The 20,118-nt window shown below is 36.2% G+C and overlaps 1 protein-coding gene across 1 annotated transcript in view; it reads left to right on the top strand.

The window, feature by feature from the left end:
* LOC103768611 (RNA binding protein fox-1 homolog 1) overlaps positions 1-20,118 on the top strand; it is a gene marked incomplete at its 3' end in the record, with an annotated part of 56,447 nt that overhangs the window by 29,413 nt on the left and 6,916 nt on the right. The window contains exons 3-5 of the mRNA XM_008935763.1: positions 10,484-10,627; positions 13,393-13,446; positions 18,686-18,778. Coding sequence (XP_008934011.1) covers positions 10,484-10,627; positions 13,393-13,446; positions 18,686-18,778 — 291 coding nt within the window. The remainder of the gene's footprint in view (positions 1-10,483; positions 10,628-13,392; positions 13,447-18,685; positions 18,779-20,118) is intronic.

Below are 20,118 nucleotides of genomic sequence, written 5' to 3'. Positions count from 1 at the left end.
ACAGCCCCATTATTGGTTGATATTATGACCCAGCTGAATTAAAAGGGAATTTTACCAGTGAAAACAAGAGGGTCATGGTTTCCCCTGCAGGGTTTAAGTGTTGGTGTCTCTGAAACAAAGTGTTCCTCTAGAGTAGGAAATAGTCACAGTTACACTGGAAATCTAACAACATTATCAAATGCAGTCATGATGATACTATTACGTTCCTTTATCTGTGATGGCAAGTCCCACCTCTGTGTGCACTTTGCACTAGAGCAGAACAAAGAACAGTGCATTGTCTTCATATATTGTCCCGGTTAGAAGGCAGAATTGTGTCCCACCTCCCTTAACCCTCAGTTTTCCTAGGTAGAAAGGTAAATAAGGAAGGCAGGGGTAATGAAAACCTTGCACCAAATTGAAAAGTAACAAAAATGAGATATATTATTTAACAGGGAACAGAAAGGAAGAAGGGAAGGGGTTTAAACAGGGTACAGAAAGGAAAAAGGGTAGGGGTTTAACAGGGTAAGGGGCGTTATAGGAACAACAAGGTAAGGAAGATTAAACTTCCAAATATACAAAACCCAAATGCTATGCTGAGGCTCCCCAGTGCTGGATCTCGCTGGATTGAGGTGGATTGAAGCTGGATGCACAATCCTTGGACGTGGATGGAGGCAGGGAAGAGTCTGTAGATCAGGCCCAGGTCTCCAAGATGGCCACGGCCACGTGTAGCACAGGGAGCAGCAGAGCAGCGTGTGCCCAGGTGCAAGGTCAAAAGAGCAAGGGAGAGCAAGAGGAAGAGGCGTGCCTTTCTCACCCCTTTTATAGACCTTGGCAGGAAGTCCCAAAGACAGGAAAAGGGGAGTGGGAATAGAACAGGTGTACGCCCCTTTCATTCAGGCCTGCCTCTGGTATTAGGTTTCAGATCTCCACCCACCAGGGGCAGCAGGTTTCAAACCATTACATATATGCCTTCTGAAGGGGATAAATCAATGTGGAAAGAGCTGCAAGCCTTGCAATGTGAGAGAGAATAGTGTTATCTTTAGAAGTAATTTGAAAAAATAATCTCACCTTGTCATATCCTGAAAGCAATGAGTCTTTACTGTTGATATGCACTCATGAGGAAAGGATAACAAAGATGCAAGACAAGAAAAGTCACTGATACTTGTGGTAATGTTTATCACACTTGTGAAAAAACACAGTGATAGATTTGTTTTTTTTTTAACGTGTAGACCTTCTGTAAACACTTAAATACAAACAGATGTATCCGTGTAGATAAATCCTTTCCCTCTGTGGTATTATGCTTCTGGGAAGCACCTTGCATGGCTGAACGTTTCAGAATGTAAATTTATCAAAACCAGAATGATTGATTAATCAATCTCCTTAAGAAGAAAAGGAAAGATAGGAGCCATCACTTTTGTCAGTACACTGTAGTGTATTTGGGAAACAGTATTTTCAGGAAGTTCCAAACTCAGGTTTAAATTATTCTCTTTGCTCACTTTTTAATGTAAAGGTAACTTTTCAGAATCTAGATCCTTTTTAAATGGAAACTGCAATATTATCTGAAGAAAATATGAAGTTGATTTACTATGCATGATTTCTTCAGCTCTTTGTACACATTCAGTATGGTTATATTTTTGCTCAGGACACATATATTTTTTCTGCTGAACTTTTCTCGATTGCTTTTTTATCAGGTTTACAAATCAAATCAAACAGGTATATTGCAGAGCTCTCTGATATTATTTTCTGTGCTTATAGCACAATGTATTGAATTATGCTTGCTCATGTACTGTTGCTGCTATTCTCTCCAGATTGAGAGAGAATGACTGTGGGGGCTGTAAATTCACTTGGCTTCCAGCGCCACTGGTTAAATCAAGAGCCCTATTCAGGCTAGAGAAGAGACAGAGCAAGTGTTCATTACACAAATCAATTTGGTCAAAAGTACAGCACAGTGGGTACTCAACCATTGCTCACATAATAGTGTCAACTTAATCAAATAATGCCTACAAGACATTCACAAGCTCTTTCTCTCTGAGAAATAACTTGATTGGTGCAGTAGGAAAAAACAGATGCTGTTTTGAGCATTTTTTTTTTAATTTAATGAGTATTTTTTTTAAAAAAAAAATTAAAATTCTAAAGAGCTTTTCCCTTATGTGAGTTTTGTACATGAGAAACTGTTTTGCCAATGACCAGGCCCAACAAAAATGATAGCACCAGCAGGGAGATGAACCAATACACAGACTGTATTGTAGACAGAAATGTTACGATATGAATGACCGCCGGGGGTACAAACAGGTCAACAAGCTCAGACATGATCGACACCACCCCCAACGATCCCACAAACAACATGACCCGGCCCACAACAGGGGGTACAAACAGAGACCCGAGGTTGCCCACAGTTGGCATGGGAAACAGCCAGAGCAGCCAGTTAAACACATGAGAAAAAGGTGCCCACATGGCAACTCTCACCCGATCGACCTGTGTTCACAAAGGCCTAAACAGACCAGGGCCCAGCTCCAGGAGAGTCAGGAGGTCTGCCCTGAACCAGGCAGCTCTGTGGAGTGCACTCCACAGACAGACACTCCTGACTCCCTGCCAGTGGTCCCAGCTTTTATCCCCCAGCAGAGCCCTGACCTTTGTCAGCTCCCTGCGGGACCCCTGGGGCTCATTTCCCTTCTGGCTCTCCCTGCAGGGCCGGCCCCACCCTGGGGGGAAGCTCTAAGGCAAACTCACCCCTCTGTATGAAGGGCTGTGGGAATCACCCATATGGCAACCTTAATTCGGGGCTCGGGGTTCAAACCCCAGCATTTCAGAAACTCAGTGTAAGACCTGTTTGCCATTGAGTATATTTTTGAAAATAATCTATTGCTTTTCTTGTCTTTCTTTTCTTACTGTGAATATTTTATACATTATTCCTGCTAGAATTAGGCTGTTGTTCTAGACTTGGTGTGGGCTTAAAAAATAGTCAACTGATGTGTATTTGTTTATTCATTATAGAATTGTCAAGACTTGCTAAAGCTTTTTCAAATTATTATAATACAACATATTTTTGGTTTGTCCAGGAAGAGATATTAGATTTACTTTAATTTTAGGCATTCCTTCTGTTTGTTCCATTTACTCTTTAAAAGCTGAGATTGAGAACAGCATTCTTTTTGTAGTGGCATGCAAACAGCTGTTTGGTGACAGCATTTCATTACATTTGAACAGGGTTTGAGGGTCAAAGACTTTGTCTGCATCACCATAGTCTTGTACAAAATGAAAGAGATTAGTCAATGAAAAAAGAACAAAGGGAAAGTGTAGCTCCTGTGTGAGAAATGTTATAGGACCACTGTCAGTAACAGACAGAAAGGGATACAGAAAATTTGTGTTTATGGGGAATGAGAATTGGTTGGGGTTTTTTCCTGCCCAGGCAGTGTACATACAGCCCTCTCTGGTTTCAGGTTCACTGAATGTTCTTTTATTCCATGCAGTGCCTTTGCCCCAAGTGTTAAGGCTGTGAGATGACACTCTTGTGTCCAGTCAGGAGTAACCTGGGAAATGGGTTTATATTAGAGCTGAATGAAGCTTTTAAAGCATACGTCTTTCCTTTTCTCCTCCTTCAATTTTAATTTAAATTAAAGGCATTCAGTGGCTCACTGGAGGGAGTTAGTCTCAAGTTATTTCTGTGTGAGAATTTGGTTTTCAATTAGTTTATTTTGTATTTATTTACCTTCATTGTAAGTTTTAAGACTATCATATATGAAGATTTTAAAATGTTATAATTGCAAATATGTGGTTGAATAGGAATCAGAAAGCAGTCTCTGTGAATTGACCAAAAATGGCAAAGGATAAGACAGCCCTGAGAGGGGACAAAAGGAAAGGGAGGGAATAGCAAATCAGTAAAAACAAATTCCTGTAAAGTACATCTAAATTGTGAGATAACTGGGGCCCAAAGAAAAGGTTTATATCAGATGTAACTTACAGTAGCTTCAGTAACAAATGTTTTCTCAATGCTGACTAGTCAAGGCTTTTCTTTTGTGTCATTTTTTTCCTGAGTATGTTTCAAACTGGCAGAGAATTACTTCAGGTAGGATAATGAAACATCATATACAAGAGCATCTGATTTTAGTACTAGTTTTCTTAAAGTCTTTGTTGTTATTATTTACACCTCCATACACTTCTCATAGCTGATTTTATAATTTTAGTGATAAATATTTATGTGATTCTATATTTAGGCAATATTCTGAACATTTCTATTTCATTTAAATTGGCTAGCTCAAGGTTGGTTCCATGATGTTTGTTTCTCTGAGGGGGTAGATATATCCTCATTTTTTGTGTTAAATAGTTTCTCCTCAATATTTATGAGACGATAACAAAACAAAACATAATTTTTAGTAAAGTAGAGATATGTATGTATTGAATAAAATTGAAGAAAGGTCAAGAGAAAAGCGAACTATAAAGAGAACTATCAAAGTATAATAATAGCATCATACAGGGTCTTAAGATGGAGAGAAATATTTATTCTCTGCTATTATGAATTAAAAATGACACCTGAAGACATATTTCTGGGTAGAGATGTAGGCATGCGTCACATGATTTTCTCTGAATGTTGTCCATTCCTAAATTACATTTTACCAAGATTAAACTTGTTTAGCTCATATATATCGATTGAGTTAGAAATTATTGTGGAAAATTGAGCATCTCAATTCTGTATGAAGTACCTGCAAATGCAATCAACAGTCGTTAAAGGATTCAAGTTTCAACAACTTATTTTAAAATTTATGATATGAAATGGTGCTGGAAACTTGCAATTGTGTATTAATAAATACCCATAGCAAACGTTTTCTGCATAAATAAGATTTTGTAGCAGTGTCTGTCATTTTATAGTCAATCAGATGCCAAAGTTTTCATCCTGTGATTCCCTCCAGGCAATACTCATCAATAATCTGCTAAAATATGTAACTGTTTATTAGGTTTTTTAAATTAGAAATACATTCTCAGTGGAAACAGAAAAAAAAGTCGTGTAGCAAATCAGTGGAAATGACCTTTCAGTGAAGATGACAAATGACATCTTAAACCTCAGAGCTACAAACTAACCTGATACAGTGCTGACTGACATGCATAGCAAAAAAGCCAATCTGCAGGAATTTTCAGGGGTGCTGAGAACCTGCAGTTACCACTGGTTTCGTATAGCACTGAGGGTCTGCATTCCTGGTGCTTTCAGCTCCCAGTGCATCTGTAGCTTTACTTCTCGGTTTACCTGTTTAGGAAACCAGCTTCTTTAAAAATTATTTGAACTGTCACACACTGGATTATTTTTTAATAGCTTTTACAGTTAAGAGGTATGATGCAGGATTCTAGAAATGTCTAGGAATTTTACAGTCTCATAGAAATTCCATACCTCAGGCTTTAAGGGAAGCACTCTGTTTTGGGGGTTTCACTGATGCCTTGTAAGAAACATTGTTCCGTCTCTACACCTGAGTACATCATGATTCCACCTTGTACTCACATGGTGCCATTGTGACCAGTTATGTCACAACAGAAGGGCACAAAGTGCCATTAAAAAAAACCTGAAAATTGATTTGTAGATTCATACCTGCAAAAAACTATATGCTGTTCAAAATAGAGTTGAGAAATCTTCATTAGGAAGAGCCTATAAGAAAGGGATTGTTCCCATGTAATTTAAGGGGATGCACAATCCCAGGTCACAACTGTAAAAGGAGAGAAACCGCTAAAGGCCTCTGGATAACTGTTAGAGGAAAAAATGACCTCTTTGTTCTGAAAATTACCATAGTTGTGCAGCTGGTCAGATTCAGTGGATAAGATCTGTAGTAGGCAACCGGAGGTACAGTACTAAACTCATGAATAACAGGGATTTCGGGTGATTTGATGCTGCCTGCATCCAGACTGTCAATTGAGGTTGCTGTTGGTATATGCTGGTGACGAGTTCTGTGACTTACTGTACAAAAGGCAGGCAAGAGAGAACATCTGGAGGACGTTCGAGCCAGGATGGAGGAACTGGTACCTAATGCCAGGCTGGGGAGAATCCTTGATAGTAAATACAACAGGCAATCTTAGGAAGTAGGGTGGGAGGACCTTTCTTCTTTGCATGGCTTCTCACTGTAGCCATCAGCCTCAGCCAGGTCATTATTACTATAATTTCCCAACTGTTAGAAAAAGGTTTTGCCTCAGAGGGGAGAAACAAATTAGAGCATATTTAGGTGAGTTAGGTGTGATGGGCTGGGTTTGTTGTTTTGCTGGTGGGGTTTGGGGTTTTGTTCTTTGGTTTTATTTTTTTTTAAGTTAATTGTTTCTAATTAACTCCATTCCGAAGTATTTAAAGATTGAACTGATAATATTTTGGAGCCCCTAGTGTGGTGTCTGTCTCTGTAACTTCATGGAGGATGAGTAGACTCAGTGGAGTAGACTGTAGACATAATGCTGGGTTTTAAAGAGGAGGGAGAAAGAAGTGTTGGGTAGGTAGGCTAAAGAAATGTGCTATAATGAGAATTTCATTCTGGGGCTGGGGAAATACTGGGACAGATAAAAGCACACAGATTTTTAAACACCTGCAAATACAAGACTAGCCATCAGCATGGATTTGTCAAGAAGTCTTAGTACTATAGTGGTCTCGTGGACAAAGGAAAAGCCTTGAATGTTATATTTCACTTCTCATAACACTTTTACACTTTCATAGAAGATATGCTAAGCTGGGAAATATGGTAAATGTGCAACTACAACAGATTGGGTGGAAAGCTAGAAACTGTGTTTAAGTAGCAGCTCACTATCAAAATGAGAAGATTTATTAAAGAGAGTTCTGCAGGGTTTTGTGGTGACTCAGTGTTTTTCAGTATTTTCATTAATGATCTGAATGATGGAATAGAGTGTATACTTTATTAAATTTGCAGCAATACCAAGCTGGGAAGGGCTTCAAATACATTGCAGGACAGGCTTAGAATTCAAAATAATCTTGATAAATTGTAGGTATTGTCCAGAAAAATAAGATGCTATTCAAAAACATCAAATGCAAGGTGTTCACACAGCAATAACAAACTGGACAAATACAGCATGAAAAATCACTGGTTAGAGAAAATTTCCATAAACAAGATTGTAATGAATTACAGGATGTGTATGAATTTACATTGTCATCTTCCATAGGAAAAAAACCCCTCACAAGTACACACACAAGGAAAAGGAAGGACCACCAGACAGGCCATATTCCCAGTGATAAAAGGTGTTGAATTGTTGTTTTGTGACTTGTGATCCTTTCACAAAGTTAAATTTATAGCTTTTTTGATGCATAAAGGTAACTCTGCTACAATTTTGTGCTCAAAAAATCAGGGCATATGTGAAAAAACACACAGACTATATTCCCTTTGATGTAATTTCTGTGTAATGATAAGGCTTAGAGGGGTTACTTATTTGTTCTGCATAAAGCACAGGAATTTGCTTGATTGAGTTAGGAGAGGGTATTGAAAGAAACAAAACCCATAACAGATCAGGACTGGTCCTGATTGCATACAAGTCTGGAGGGACACAGTGAAGCTAATGCCATATGCTAACTTGAATTAATTTCTAAAGAAATATCAAACTCTGGTCTTTAGATCCTCTAGCAAAGGAAATATTCTCTTGAAATGCATTATTTATGTGTAAGGTAAATTGCATTCCAGCTCTTTGAGTCCACGGGGCTTTATAAATTTCCTTTCTGGGATTTTGCAAAATCCAGCCTGACCTCTGTCCTATGTCTATTTTACCTCCTTTGTGTTACTTGGAAGTTTTTGTATAAGCTTCCATTCCAATTTCAATTTTCAGTTATCCTTCTCCAGATCTCCTAGGCACATCTGTAGATATCCAAATGATAATACCCTTTTAAACAAGATAGTTGTATTGTCAAGCCTTTTGATACATTTAAAATGGTTTAATTCTGTTATTTGTGCCACTGATTTGTTTAATGGCTTTTACAGGTGTCAATCTTTGATGGCAGTGATTTTCTAAAGTTCTGGATTTCAGTCCTCACTGCCCAAACTCTGAAACATTTTTTTGCTGAAACAATAAAATTCACATTTCTGTGAACATGAAGTGGTAAAACCAAAGAGAAATAGCCAGAAAGTAACAGTAGCTGGATTTAGCCACTTCATCTGGAATTTGTAGCTTCTTCATGGTAGCATCATCTTCAGAAACCTCACTGGCTTTTTGTTGGCAAGATATCTGTTCAGCATCTTGCTACAGAGGTTACTCCTCATGCTTTGGTATGCAAATAGTGCACAGTTCAACCTTCCTCCTCATTGTTTCTCATCATTTATATTAATACAATGAACAGAAATTGCTTTTTCCAATTTGCTTATTCCAGTACGCTGATTATATAATTTCTTCCTGGGGCGCCCTTTGTTCCTGAAACTAAACAGCACCTTCAGGATCCCTTAATTGTTTTCAGATTAATCTAATTGACCTTAAATTCTTTTGGAGTACTGTATTTCAAGAGTTTCCAGTTCCTCATCCCCAGCCTGCTCTCATATACCAAATTTCTTTCCTATTTCTCATATATATATATCTCCTTCATATTTCATATTCACACACCTTTTTTAAGGTGTGAAGGTAGAAAATAATCTCTGTGGTGTCTCTGGGTGGAAGAGTTGCCTAAAATCTAAACTTTTAATTTTTGAGTTGGTTTGAGATTGTAAGAGATAAGCATGGAACATGTTTTTGTGTCTTAACAGCTGTATACCATGGGTAGTATTTTAATAGCTAGAAATTTGTAAAGACAAACTGCTTGGTTTGTACAACCCTACCTGTGAGTTCAGAGAGTAGCAGACGAAGGGATGTGGTGGCACTGACTCAGCATTGGGTTTACACTTGAGCTGTTCCCAGTTCCTTTGGATCACTGGAAAATCCTTCTTTGGTACACATGAAAGTTTGTATTTCTGTCCAAGTGTCGTCATATCCCATGAAATGTTGATACTGCTGATGAACTGATGCTTCTGCAGAAATGTTAAGGACCTTTATTTGGAAGTATCCTTAGCAGAGAAGTATAGGCAATGCAGGAAATGGGAGGTGTTTAACAACGTTTGCATTTGCTGGGGAAGATGGTATTGATTTTAATTTGCTAGAATTGAATTTATATGTAGTTATTGCTGATGGAATTGATGTCTTCTGTTTGAGTTCTTTTGCTTCCTCAACAGGCTTATTGATACTCAAACTGTGTCCTAAGGTTTATTTTGTTTAACCATTTTTATTTTGCTTAAACTTTTGTCTCTTAAAAGAAATTTCATCCTAGCAGGGAAAAGAAGATTTCTTCAGTGTTTGTTTTTTTTTTAATGAAAAAAAATCAGAAAAGGCAAGCTGAACTCTAACATTAGAACACAAGAGAATCATGAATACTTTAGATGGTTAATATGGTCAGAAGGAAGAGGAAGGACAGAGATAAGAGAGTTGTAAGATGATTCTTGTGGTTTCATTTGGCTGTTTTCTTTCCTTTGCTTCTTTTCCAGATCCCTTCTACCAGTGCAAAAAAAAAAAAAACAAAAAAACAAACAACTATGTTGTTTTTACATACCTCTGCAAAATCTTTTAACTAGTGAATGTGTGCTGTAGCTGCAGGGATTGATTAGGCCATGTATGAAGTAGTTAAAGAACAGATGAGAAATTTCTAGAATACATTGATAGACCAGCGTTGGTTAATTTTACTTTTTGGATGAAGGACATGATGTTTTTTCCTCATCTCTCTAGGGGTTTATAATTCTGTCTGCTTGTTAAATTATAATACACAGAAATGTCCTTCAGTTATAAAATAGCATTTCAAAATTAGGGAACAGTATCCTTGTAAGAAGTGCCATCATATGATCTTACTTTGGTGAGAAAGAAAATCTGTAAAACTTTGTTTCTGAGTCTCACTTTTATATCAGGCAACCTTCACCACTGCTAATACTTCTGTACCCTTTCACAGCTCAAGGCCTTTCCCATAATGGTGACCATTTATCTAGACAAAATGATCCTCTAGTGCCCATCAGCACTGCTTATGAAATGGCAACTAGGATGTGATGTGTTACCTGCCTCCTGTGTAAAAGTCCCAGTGGCCTCTGAATGAAAGTGCTAATCTTATTTGAAAGTGTATAGCTCACCTCTGCTCTTCATAGGCTGTTATTTGGAGATGGAGATGCAGTTCCTTCTGTTGGCAAACACTCATCACATTAAAGGGATTTCAACAGTCTTATAAAATAGGGAGATATATTTATTCATTAGCTAAAATTAGCTAAGAAAATCAACAAAGAATAATCTCCTCCCTATTCTGGGGTTTATTCCAAACACATACTAAAAATGTCACTGTTGAGACAGGTACAGAAATGGATTTGATTCTTAGGTATTTCAGCTTCTGCTATTCTTCAGTATCTTTGAGCAGATTTAACTCCTTTTAAGTAATTTTTTTTTTTTTTTTTTTTTTTTTTTAGAATTTAAGCCCACCACCAGTTTCTGTTAAAAATGGCAGAAATACTTACAGTGTGCTTTACTTGATTTTGCTTTACCCTTTTAGCAGACAGATGATGCAGCACAGACCGATGGCCAGCAACAGACACAATCTTCTGAAAACACAGAAAACAAATCACAGCCAAAACGGCTTCACGTCTCAAATATACCATTCAGATTCCGGGATCCAGATCTTAGACAAATGTTTGGTGTAAGTACTCGTACTTTATTTATGCTCTTTTGTATTTGCATTGTATCAGGTACTTTATTTTATAGGCTCTTGCTAGGGCACTATCTCTGGTTTAGGCTGTTTAACCATTTTCAGTAAAGATTCTCGTTTCACTTATTTTTAATCAAACATCTGTTTCAACAGTCACAACTGGGAAAGAATTTCTTCTGATTCTACTGTAAGTGACACAGAAGGGTGTACTCTGTGGATTGTGTTTTTTCGTCTTACATTAAAAATAAGCCATCTACGTTGGCTTAAAATATTGAATGCATATATATTTCTCTTTTGTACATCTGGATTTCTATGCCTGTAGTTATTGATTTAGGACAGCATGATCTAAAATAGTCAGTGCTTGACCCTATGAACAAGGGACTCAAATCTGTAGAAGACATGGGCTGAATTTAAGCAGGAAGTCCAGATGTAGGAATCCTCACCCATCCTCACAGGTACTGTAGGTCTGTAAGCTTCTAAAGTTTTGCCACTATTTTTCTATAAGTCTCTCAAGTTTTGCTCTTGCCCAGACAGTCAGCTGCCTTTAAGTGCATTGGCTGTGTTTCACATGCCTCCTATGTGCCATCAGTTCTGGGCTTATAACCATGAGAATTTAGACTGTGTTTCTTCTTTCTGCTCCAAGAACTTTTAGATTCATTTTGAAAAGTTATGAAATAAAATCTAGAAATAGTACCTGGTTAGCTGTTGGAATCCAGCTTTTCCAAGTGAGTTCTCTTTAAGTGTTTGTGTTACTCTTGCTTTCTTATTTCAGACTCACTGAAACTTACTCCTCCTGTGGTTATTCAAAGTGTGACAGTTTGTTACATGGTGCAGCATCAAGTACTTCATGGCACTGTGCTTCTCTCTTTTATGTTCAGCTCAGATTTTTAAATTCTTCTAATATCTTTGTATGTTACTTAAGATATTGTGGTTTTCAGTATTTATTTCTATCAAGTGCATGAAACTCCCAGGAAAAAGAATCCTGGTGTGGTATTGGGAAATGAGAGTGATTGTTTTACTGTATCTGACTTTCTACAAATAACCTCCCCTAAATGCAGCTTACAGCTCATCACTAAAATAGCAGAAGGCATTATAATTAACCCTCTAGAGGAAATGGTGCAGATTTATTTAAATTAAACAAACCACTTAAAATAGCTGGATTTTGTTTGACAGTACTTTAAACAAAAGGCTCCTCTGGTTTTTTTTTGAGGTATTGTAGTCATTTATATGTGAATAAAATCTGCATTTCTTTTCAATATTTCTAAGTCTTAGGTCTCAAATGACCTAGAGTGTGGCTGGAGTTTTCCAGCTTTAGAATGACATGGTAATGTTAAACTTTTAGTTTCTGAACTGATAGAAAAATGGAATTTCTGCAAGTAGGAGTTGAAATACCTGATCTGAAATATGGTAACGTTGCATTATGTCCATGTTATATACATTGCAGGTGGTTTTCTTGCATGGACGTGAATACAGCAAAGTCAAAGTTTTAAATGTTAAGTGAATGTCTGCCTATAGGCTGAAGTTGCTGTTAAAACATTAATTAGGTGGCGAATGCAGGAACATGAAACAAGCCAAGGCATAACAAATGATAGGTGTTGTTTCATCACCAAACTGAAACACTTCAATAAGTTGTAGAAAGAAAACTGTCCTTCCCGGCCTTTAATTGTTTGCTGCATCTTCAAAGGCACTGATCTATACCACTTGTTAATGATGTAAATATTAGAAATGACCCACATTAAAGTGTTCTAACTAAACACTGCCTGAGTCAAACATTTACTCTCTTACTAAAACAAGTCAAATAGAGCCTTTTTTTTTTGGCATCACAACTCTGGTCAAGTGTTTTGTGTGTGAACAATGCCTAGATGATTGTGAATGCTATTGTAAGGTCAGTAGTAATAACAATTATTACTAATATTAAAATAAAAGTGCAATTCTGAGCAGGGAGAAATCCCCAACAAGTAAGTAGCCATTCTGGTTTTTCAAATTATACTCTAGTAAGGTGAGAATTGCTCAGGGAGTAATGTTTATCCCTTTTTAGCAAGAGTGGAGAGAAATCCTCACTGAAGCCAGCAACAAAACTCCCATCTGGTTTAATCTTATTCAGCAGAATAAGAGAAAGTAGAAGTAAACAGACCCCTTTACCTGTCCTGGAAAGCAGCTGCAGAAAGTTTTCTGAAACAAAGGTTCTTCAGAGGAAAGGATGAGCAGAGGGTGGCAATGTCCATGTCACTGTTAGTCCTTAGTGATGTTTATTACATTTCAAGCAAAGTAACCCATTAGCATATTCAGGAAAAAAACAAACAAACAAACAAAACCCAACAAACCTAACCAAACAAAAATCCCACTAAAATGAAAACAACAAAGCAGTGATGGCAGCTGGACTGGATGGATCACAAGGAAGTAATCTACTATCTGCAAAGACAAAATTTAAAAAAAAAAAAAAAAAGAAGATAGAAACAAATTTGGGACTTTTGCTACACTATGACCACAGTTTAATGATCATTTCCTCTGTCAGGTGCTTTAGAGTTCATAAATGCTTAGGTGGACCGGTAGTGACAAGTGTAATTATACAAATGATTTAGTTGTGATACTGATCTGGCTCCTCTGCAGTGTGTCTTTTTTGGTGCTTACTTGTCTTTCATTTTATTTACTTTAACTTTATATGGTGCGCCATTTTTTGAAACAACAGTTGTGCTCTATTTGATAGAAGTATTGCAGTTGCCTTGTTTTCATGTAACTTTTCTTTTTCTTTGCAGCAATTTGGTAAAATCTTAGATGTTGAAATTATTTTTAATGAGCGAGGCTCAAAGGTAAGCAGTTTAATTCACCCATGGAGCTTTTTCCTTTGTTTAATGTATTTATATGAGAGAATAGAAACAACTGCACTACTGTAAAAAATAATGTCTGAAATTCCATGTTAGTGAAAGCATCTTCTGAGCTGTCATTTAGTTTCCCTAAGCAGCACGAAAAATATTGGACTCATTTTATATCTTTTAAAGGAGGTAATAGTAGCTACTCCAAATTGTCATCTGTTCTATGGGAACCTTGATTTCTGTTGTCTTTATTCTTCAATGGTAGTTATCTTGTTTATTTTATGAGTCCATACTTACAGGCATTTGTAGGCATGTTTGTATTAGTACAGGTATTTTTTCCCCCTCTATTGAAATGAAAGATGATAACGATACCTAATAACTGGTTTCTAGTAGTTAGCTGAGAAAATATATGATTGTTCCAGATTACCTAAGTGCAGACATTTCCCCTATAGTTAAAGCTTGAGTACACCAACCCTTTGAAAACAATCTATTTTAACGTTTATTTTATTAAAAGTTATGGTACAGTAGACATTCTTTTCTGAAAATTACTTTGCCTTATATGCATACTTCAGTTTATTCAATATTTAAGAAATAAAGCAAGATAGAAGGGCTATGACTGCATTAACATTGTTACTGGGTGCAAAGTTGTACCCCAGCTTGCTTCACCTGGGACATCAGCTGTGTTGTAAGGGTTTCTGTGTATGTCATATGTATGATATCTTTTCCCTTTCCTTCCATGGCAGACACATTAGAATGTCTATCCACCAATGTTTCAGTCTTCCTTTGACTCTCATACATGAGTTATTATTAGCAATGGAATTATTTTCCTGTTACATATATACTGTATCTTGTCAGTTTTTAAGAATCAAATATATAATAAATCTCTCTTAGCTCAGATATACTTTAATTCTGTTATTTTTTCTCTTAATGTGTTTGTATTTATAGTCTAAATTTAAAGACATCATTCTTTGCTTTTTCTCTTTTTTTTGTTAATATTTTAAATAGAATAGCTGAAGTTTCCTGGTTTATATTCTAAAACTATTCTGGCATGCATTAATTAGTACCCTTGCCTACTAGCCCAAACCCAACTGGAACATGTACCACTTTTTCAATAAACAACCAAAGCCTATAGAATTTGGTGGCTTAGAATCTCCTACTCTGTCTGAAATTTATCATCATTAAATTATGGCTGTTCAGCAGCTCCTAGAGAGGATTTTGCAAGGAAGAGGTTTTCCTGGGTAGGCTTGTAATGTCACCACCTCAGTTGCAAGCCTTGTGGTAGACACTCTAAGACCTGTTCTTATTAAATACTTGTACACCATCCAGTGCTGTGTTGGTGCATCCAGGCTGGCTCTAGGAAGCTGATGCTTAAAGCAGTTCTGGGATGTATCTCATTACTTATGCATATTGATTATTATCTTGTTTAGTGTTAGTCCTGATGTAGCCACATAGTGTTTTGATTTGCAGAAGTACTCTTAGAGTTTCTCCATTAAATAAAAAGTTAAAAAAAAAAAAAACACATTTAGGAATAACAGGAACATTTTTTAGTTATGATTATTATTTTTAATCTGGTCATGTTCATTCTGTAGGATTTAAGAGGCACCAGTTTAAAGTCACATTCCTAGTAATGCTTATCTGTGTTTTCATAGAAGCCCACTGAAACTTAAAGGACTAAGTTGTCTCAAACTAAGTACAAGTAAAAAAGTTTGCAGGATCAAAATTCAGTGGAGTTTGACATAAAAGAATCGCTAGGTGTTTCTTTGTTTCAGGTTTCATTGATTTCTTTTTATTCCAATAATTAATGTTTAGAAAGATTCTTGCAAAAACAACAGAAGTAGGATCACTTTCATACCATAACAGTTATGAAAAATGGAATTGCACATTCAAAAAATGTAATGCTGCAGCACCACCATAAAGTATAAAATATTTTTGCAGACGGGAGTCTCTCCATAAAAGAAACCCTAAAATAATACAAGTTTCATACTACAAATTTCTGTTTGGGGACATAATGATAGTTAAGATAACTTTGCTAGATTGCATGGCAACACTGATGATTTTTGAGACTTTTTTTTTTTGAGAATTGCAAGAATTTCAGTAATGTTTTGGCATAGATCTTTCTTACAACCTCTGTTAAATAAATGAGGCTTACCTTTGCCAATCCTTGAAGCTGTTGAATAAAGTAACATTAAAAATTGCTAGTGGTTTACCTTTCCCTGCTCTTACCACTCATCTTGGAAGAATAATTTGAAATACAGCTTCCATCCCTGTGCATATTTTAACGCTGCTTTGCTCCTCTGTCACTGAAGCTCTTCATGGAGCTGCAAATGCCTTTTGTCTCAGGCACAATTGCCAGGTTGCAAAGATACAGGAACATGCACAAGTACCACTTTTTAATAGTTGTAAATTAATGTTCTATACAGTACTACATATATATATATATTCATAAAGCTGTGTGTGTATGTATTAATTTATATCTAGTATATATAATGTGGGTATATATTTCTTGACATAAGAAGAGCTCCTAAGCACATCCCAGATTAAAACAGAACCTTCTCACATACTAACAGGGCTGTTATTAAGTCATTTGTCAGACTTTAAAATGCAGAAATTTACATTACTGGTTGATAAAATACACAGTAAGCTAAGCTAAAGTAGTAGTTGAATCAGCTGCATATAAAAATTAATGCTAATATGGTTGTGTAGGTATCTGAATGTGTGATAAATGAATCTGTGTTCTGTGATTGAGTTCCTGTGTCAGCTAGGTAAAATTAAAGATTTGCATTAATAATAAGAGCTTAATTTAAATAGCTTTAATTGGGAGAATAAGTACAACATTAGAAATGAAAAAAGTTACAGTGAATATTCTTTTCAGAATCTTTGAAGTTCTTGTCTTATCTTGGCTTGTGCCTCCACTTTTTTTTTTTCTCATTTTTAAGTATAATTAGGTTTTCATCTTTCCATTTTGCTGTTTGAAAAAAATTAACTAGTAGTGCTGTGAGATAAGAAGACTGATTCAAAATCTTGACTAAACAACTCCCACCAAAATGCAGTTCTGAGAAGGGACAGTTATTCAGGAAGTAGGGAAGGGAGACTGAACAGCACTGGAGGAATTTATGCTGTTCCATGGAGCCAGGCTCCATAGATCGATGATTTCAGTGGGGTTTTCTGCTGTGAAATTTTCTTAATGGCATCTTTAATTATGGGTTTTCTTTTTAGTGAGCTTTTACAAAATGAGAGGAAGCAGTGGAAATAAAAACAAAAGTTCAAAGTTGAGGGTAGGCTTAAGTGTAAGAAAAACCTATGCAGGTGTCTAAAAGAGGCATTAATACCAAAGAGGAGGAATTACTTCCTCTCAACACTCCTGGTGCTTTGGGAAAAGAGAATTACATCCTCAGTGTCTTGTGACAAGCAAGGTCGTAGCTTTGTGTTAAAATTGTGGAGGATAAAATGGAGAAAATGTGGAATCAGGTGTTTTGAGAATGGCTTCAGCTAGGAGTGGAACTGCTGACAGGGCACTTCTGAGCTCGGGCTTCAGAGCGTCTTTAAAAGAGGAAAATAAAAAAGAGCAACAGACAATGTCTTTTAAACTGCTTGGAAGAGAATGGAACATAAATTGCTACCGTGTGTAAATGTCAGTTTCAGTGTGATAAACTAGCATAAATAAAGGTATTCCTTCAGTAGGTAAAATAACCCAAATAACCCATCCAATGATTGTAGTCGTTTAACTTTTTTAATGGATTGTCAGTTCATTAGTTTCACAGTTCATACCCATTGTTTTTCTCAATGCTTGGTGTCAATTTTACCTTAGTTTTAGTTTTACCTTAGTTTCACATGCAATCTCCTCTTTGTATAAAACATGTAAATAAATGTTTTAATATCTTTCCTTCCTTCTTTTTTTTTTTTTTTTTTAAATCAATCGCTATGTACATAGTAGGTAGAATTGCAGAGATTAAGTGGGTGAATACTGACCATAAAGCTTAGCGAATGGACTAGAGAATGATGGGATGTGATGCTGAGGAACAGCACAGAGAGAAGCTTTAACTCCTAGCTCAAGCTACAGTAACAGGAATGAAAAGGTTCTAGCAGGACCTGAGCTGCATGCAGCAATGCCTAAGTATAACGTGGCCATGTATAACTAGCAGATGTTTCTTGGTGTGAAACACCAAGCGTGTAGAAGCTTGTTTGCTGGGGTGACCTGGGGAAAGCATGCAAAGGCATTGTAGTGCTCACATCAGAATGACTTCAAAGGGTTGGTGTATGCTTCTAAAATACTTTTCAGTGTCTGATTTTTTTCAAAAACAGTTGCCATTATAAACAGTGTTTAACTTAGTACAATGAAAAGAACTTTAGTAGGATTGGAAATGTTTGGTTAGCCTAATATTATAAAGCAAAGCATTTGTCATAAGTGATATTTTGTATTTGTTGAGTATTCTCCTGTCCCAGTAACTGGGGATCCTGGAGTTTTACCAGTTGCATGTTCTGTATGTAGAAAGTAATATACAGTAACAGTATATGAAACAGTTGAACTTATTCAAAACGTTTGCATTTTTATTCCTTTATCAGAGTTTCTTTTTCTATTCTCATCATGTGATTTTATTTGATCTGTTAATACAAGAAGTTAATACTTTGTTCGGAAAGTACTTTTATTTTGTTGGTGGTTTTCTTTTCTTTTTTTCTTTTATAAAAAATAAGTAAAGGCTGTATAGTTGGAGAAGAGTTTAAGTTACCCTAGTGTTGCATGGGAACAATGTTTCTTACGATCACAACAGCATGACTAGTAGGCAATGTTTTAGAGTATATCGACATTCAGTGTTGAATTTTGTGCACATGTTTTTTATTTCGTTGAGATATCTGCATGTCATTAAAATGTGGTTCATTTTCTTTTCTCATTAGTTCATTTTTTCCTATGTGAAGACACTGTTAATTTACTTTAATTTCGTTCTCTTATTGTTAGATTTATTTTCCTCTGTAGTGACATTTAGAAAGGTATTTTTGGTATCATTCTTTGAATTTCTCAGAAGGTATTATCTAACTGATGACAGAAAAATTTGTTCACATTTGTCGCTTATTTATTGCACATCTCAGTACGATTATAATTTTTCTAATTTGCATGTTACAGAAATGAAGCGAGGACAAGAAAATATTAAATTAAAGAGAGAACATAAGCAAACAAGTGGTCATTGACTGAAATAATAATGTGCATGTTGTTTTCCCCCCTTCTCCCTCCTGCATGCAGGGATTTGGTTTCGTAACTTTCGAAAATAGTGCTGATGCGGACAGGGCGAGGGAGAAATTACACGGCACCGTGGTAGAGGGCCGTAAAATCGAGGTGCATGTTCAAAATATTTTCCTTTTCATCTTTTTTATAAATGTCTGCTTCACTCTCATTTGTTGTTTCAGATGCATCATTGGTGTCTTCTGTGTGCTCCCCTTCCCCCTTCCCATTGTTTATATATATATTTATATATAAAGAGAGAGAATCTGGCCTTACTTGGGTTTTTTATTATTATTTCTTTTGTAATTATTGTTATTATTGTCATTATTGCTGAAAGGTGGATGACAGAATTGAAAAAAAAAAAAAATGAAAGCTTTAATATCTTGAAGTTATTATTTTGGATGTTTTGTAAATCGATGGGTGCAGTAGATTCCAAAAACCAGCCAACAAAAAATAAATTTAAAATAAAATTTAAAAAAAAAAAAAAATTGAGAACAAAAAAGAAAAGTGTGACAGACAAAACAAAAACAAAACAAAAGGTTGGGTTTTTTTTGGTTTCTTTTCTTTTTGTTTCTTTTTCTTTTTTTTTTTTTTTTTCCTGCAGGGTTGATGCAGGATCCACAGTGGCTTTAAAAAAATTCAGATTGGGAAAGAAGCATCCAAAAGATGTAAAAAAAAAAAACAAAAACAAAGCCAGATTAGAGACAGACCAATTCTAACTTTCAATTTTTAATGAAACCATCAGGCTACTTTGGCTGAGTGGCTTTAGCCATTCCACATTGATTAAAAATCCAAGAGAAATGCATTTTCATGCCACTGGATCCCCTTCAATACTGCCTCAGTCATATTTGTTAGAATAAAAAAAATACCAATTGAAAATGCTGTCGTCTTTTGAGTAAGATGTTGCATATTTTGCCTTTTCATTTTCCCCCTTCGACGGTAGCGCTTAGGGCCCTCACCAAACTCTCAGTAACCATGGTAACTGTATACATACCCATGCTGGCGATGGTGCTGAATGGTAAGTGGAGAAGTCCATCTGCCGTTTCACGTATTTAGCGCTGATATACCACGTGGATTTTTTTGACTTGTTGTATTAAGTTTTCTTGATGCTACATTTTTTTCTATATTGGTACGCCTGTAATTGAGTGTACGTTTTAAGCAAGCCTGGGAGGCACTGATTGGATTGAGGATATGACTTCGTGCACATCTTACTCAGATTGTTAACTCCATATTGTGTTAAATAATGCACCCTCTTTTTATCCTTTTGTTAGCTGTGATTTTAAAGCTTGAATGATTTTGTTAATTCTTGCAATGAAAAAGGCTCTTGTTCCAAGTGTTGAATGCTAGATGTTGCTTTTCCAATGGTACTTCTCTTCTAAAGGGTTATGTTGCACACTGCTAAAATTCGTTTGTCCCTTTTTTTTTTTGACGTTTTCTTTGTTTCCTTGTACCTT

The sequence above is a fragment of the Merops nubicus genome, unplaced genomic scaffold, assembly GCF_000691845.1.
Source record: "Merops nubicus isolate BGI_N331 unplaced genomic scaffold, ASM69184v1 scaffold15122, whole genome shotgun sequence".
Taxonomy (NCBI): domain Eukaryota; kingdom Metazoa; phylum Chordata; class Aves; order Coraciiformes; family Meropidae; genus Merops; species Merops nubicus.
The sequence above is the reverse complement of the archived record's forward strand: the minus strand, read 5'-3'. Positions and strand labels throughout refer to the sequence as shown.